Source organism: Arachis duranensis, chromosome 5 (genome assembly GCF_000817695.3).
Source record: "Arachis duranensis cultivar V14167 chromosome 5, aradu.V14167.gnm2.J7QH, whole genome shotgun sequence".
NCBI classification, from domain to species: domain Eukaryota; kingdom Viridiplantae; phylum Streptophyta; class Magnoliopsida; order Fabales; family Fabaceae; genus Arachis; species Arachis duranensis.
In genome coordinates, this window is record NC_029776.3 from 3,055,642 (window position 1) to 3,058,883 (window position 3,242).

Sequence of the window (3,242 nt, forward strand, 5' to 3'; positions counted from 1 at the left end):
TATATAAAATTATTTAATTATTCTAATAATAATTAATGAATATTAAATTAAATAACTGATTAGTCACCAAAAAAAATTAAATAACTGATTTTTTTATTGTTTTTCAAATATTATTGATGTTTTAATCATGCTTAAGAACATTTTTAATGGAGTGTTTTTAATATTATCTTAATGGAAAACTAATAAAATTTTATCACTTATATAATTATGTTGATGAAATAATTAAAAATAATATAAAATTCTAACTAAACTAAGACTAACATTGGAGGGACAAATTTCATCTTTAATTTCAAATCCGTGTGTATGAGAAACATTCAATTCTATTTGTGTGAGATATTGAGCAAACCACATCTACGTGTATTGAATATCAACTTCTCTTGACAATTACATGCACATCTCTTTCATGGCCATTGTTTGACCCTTACAAAAGTCAGTCCATCATTCACATTCAAATTGATATCTTTGCAGTGTGGTGTTTTAGGGTTCCAACCATTTATAGCTCTATGTCTCTCCACACCATTGGACCCATTGATGTGCTGATCACCAACAATGGACAAAGATGATAAGAACCAGCTAATCCACTTTGATCTCTCCCACATCTTCATCCACCATGCTTCTTCATGGCAATTCAACTGCCCATGCATGAAAACCACCAAACCTTGACAGTATCAACTACTCGCTGAGGGAGCCATGTTGCCCGGACGAATTCTATTTGGCAATGGCCTCGCAATGAGGCCGTCCGTGGTCCAACCTACTGATTCCCCATCACTTCTGACAAGGTCGAATTCCCGCGTTACATAATCAAGGGACATGTGCAGCTTCCCGCCAGGTTTGGAATCATTAACGACTCCTCTTCCTACAATTCCCGCATTCTTCTCTAACCAATATACATAGTTGACCTGAAACAACGCCTTCAGCATGTCCAATGGCAAACAGCTCTCCTTAAGAACAACCTGATTCAGCCAGATATGTTAGTCACTGTCCATAACACAACAATGTACCAGGTTGCTAATATCTAGAAGGGGAAAGACTTTTTGCCTCATTTGGAGTGACCTTTTTGAAGAGAAGAAAAGAATTTTTTTCTCATTAAAAAAATGTACTTTTATTAAAAAAATTCTTTTATTTTAAGCAAACAATATGTTGCTTTTCAAAAAATGCAAAACTTTTAAGATTTTAATTAATCGTTTCCTAAAACAGAAATATTTCTTATGTTTTCTATCCAAACACGAAATTGCTTTTTCTTATTTTTTTTTTCTTTTTCAAAAGTCACTCCAAACTCATCCTTATCCTTTGAACTTCTTATCTTTTAATCCAATTTTCTGGGAAGATAGAAACATAACAAGGAAAATCTCAGGTCCAATATGCTCCTACCAAAGGGAAGAGGCTATCAAATTTTGTGTGTATATGACTGTCAACTTACACAGAATTTCCCCATGTGTTCTGACAAGATATAGCCCTCATCTTTATAAAGCGTGAACAGAGCGAGTGCGTCATCCTTGCTGCTGACAATTTCACTAAGCTTGGACCCAAGTTCTAGACGCCGTTCAATTTCTGCAGCCGCGTCCTTTGCTTCAGATGACAATGCATTTGATTTTGCCTAGTACAAAAGCAAACAAGCCATGTCATGAAGACGCAATGTCATTAAGTGTTCGACGGTGTTTTATACCAGTTGTTTAGTACCCAACACAATCGTCATCTTTTATATGGACTTACTATATAAGATTTGCAAGGAAGCACAAAATATTCAAAGTTTTCAAAATCAGACAAGCAATATCACACATTATCATGGTAATTGGCAAGATTGATATATGTGATATGATATTTCCCCAGGTCCTTAGCCTCCCTCAACTGAGAAGTAGAATAAAACGAAAAACAACCTTAAACAAGATTAACTCACTTTATTTGCAAACGTTGCATTTAAAATGGGTACAGCTGGAAATAATGGCTCCTCATCATTGACCTCTTTAACTGGAGGTGCCTGGCCACTCAGTAGATATTCACTGAAAACCAAACCTGTTTAAAACTCAATAATCATATGTATAAAATTCTAAACCATAAAGAAAAATTAAAACTTATTAAATCCTAGTAGCATTTCTCGGCTCCTTACTCCTCCAACAATTGATTGCAAAAACATTTAAATCTACATGTAAGAGACAACTTGGAAGAATATTCAATGTTTCATCAATAGTACACACTCATTCTTTCAAAGTTTACCATAATACATCCCCAACATGTTAATGTTAGCCAGAGTGAGAGAAAGTGATCAGAAATTACTTGCACGATAAGGATTCAAAGTCCTTAATTGAATTGACTGGTATGACTTCAGATTGCAGTACATGTGAATCCAAGTCACAACACCAAAGGATGCAAGAACAAGAGGCGTGGAGGATCCTATGCAGTTACCCAATCCTATACCAATCCCGATACCGATAAACTTGCTTGCCATTCCTTGTACTTCACCTTTGGCAATTACCTAATATTTACAATTACTTTTAGAAAGAAAAATTACATAAAATAAAATGAACATGTGTTCAGAAAATTTCCAATAACTAGTAATACTAGAATGGTTGAGCTGTATCATTAAACAAGTACTTCTATTTATTCAAAGCAAGAACAATCTGTTTCTTACCTCAGCGAAATTTCTTTGAGCAGCAAAACCAGCAAAGAAACAACTCCTGGTTGATGCCTGTAAATATAAAATCAGGTTCAAGTTTCAATCAGATGCCTGACGCCTAATCCGCTTCAATCATTTTTCATACGAATAACTAACAACTAGATTAAGTTTATGTATACTCCCCAGCCTGAATCATACAGGAGAATAGATTGCCTTCTATACTAAAATGTCTTGACCATACCAGCCACTACCTAAACAAAATCATTTAAACAAAGTAGAATACAAGGGATTGGTTTGTTTCTAGCTTCATGTACTATATACAAGATCCATTCAATTACCTGAATCAATGCGGCTGCGGAACGGGAGGCGCCGGCCACAGCACCAATCAGCACAAAGAAGTGTGGAAAAGCAGGAGTGCACATCTCCAAACCAAATGCGGCATTCTCAAGCAGATCAGCAAACAACCTCCAGCCTTTGGGGTTAACATCGAAATGGCGGCCGAAATTGGACAGCATAATCTTACTGAGGTACCCAATTCCATCCTTGAGAACCCAATTAATGGCAGCAGCAGTGGGAATTGCACCTTTTCCCAACCCAACAGCATAAAGCAATGACTGAGTTGCCAGCA

General features: G+C 35.9%; 1 protein-coding gene across 1 annotated transcript in view; it reads right to left on the reverse strand.

Annotated features, from left to right (window-relative positions):
- Positions 1-268: 268 nt before the first annotated feature.
- Positions 269-3,242, reverse strand: part of LOC107487372 (protein root UVB sensitive 1, chloroplastic) — a gene marked incomplete in the record, with an annotated part of 3,826 nt that continues 852 nt past the window's right edge. The window contains 6 exon segments of the mRNA XM_016107987.3: positions 269-953; positions 1,421-1,597; positions 1,898-2,013; positions 2,275-2,473; positions 2,630-2,686; positions 2,953-3,242. Of these exon segments, the coding sequence (XP_015963473.1) occupies positions 669-953; positions 1,421-1,597; positions 1,898-2,013; positions 2,275-2,473; positions 2,630-2,686; positions 2,953-3,242 (1,124 nt within the window).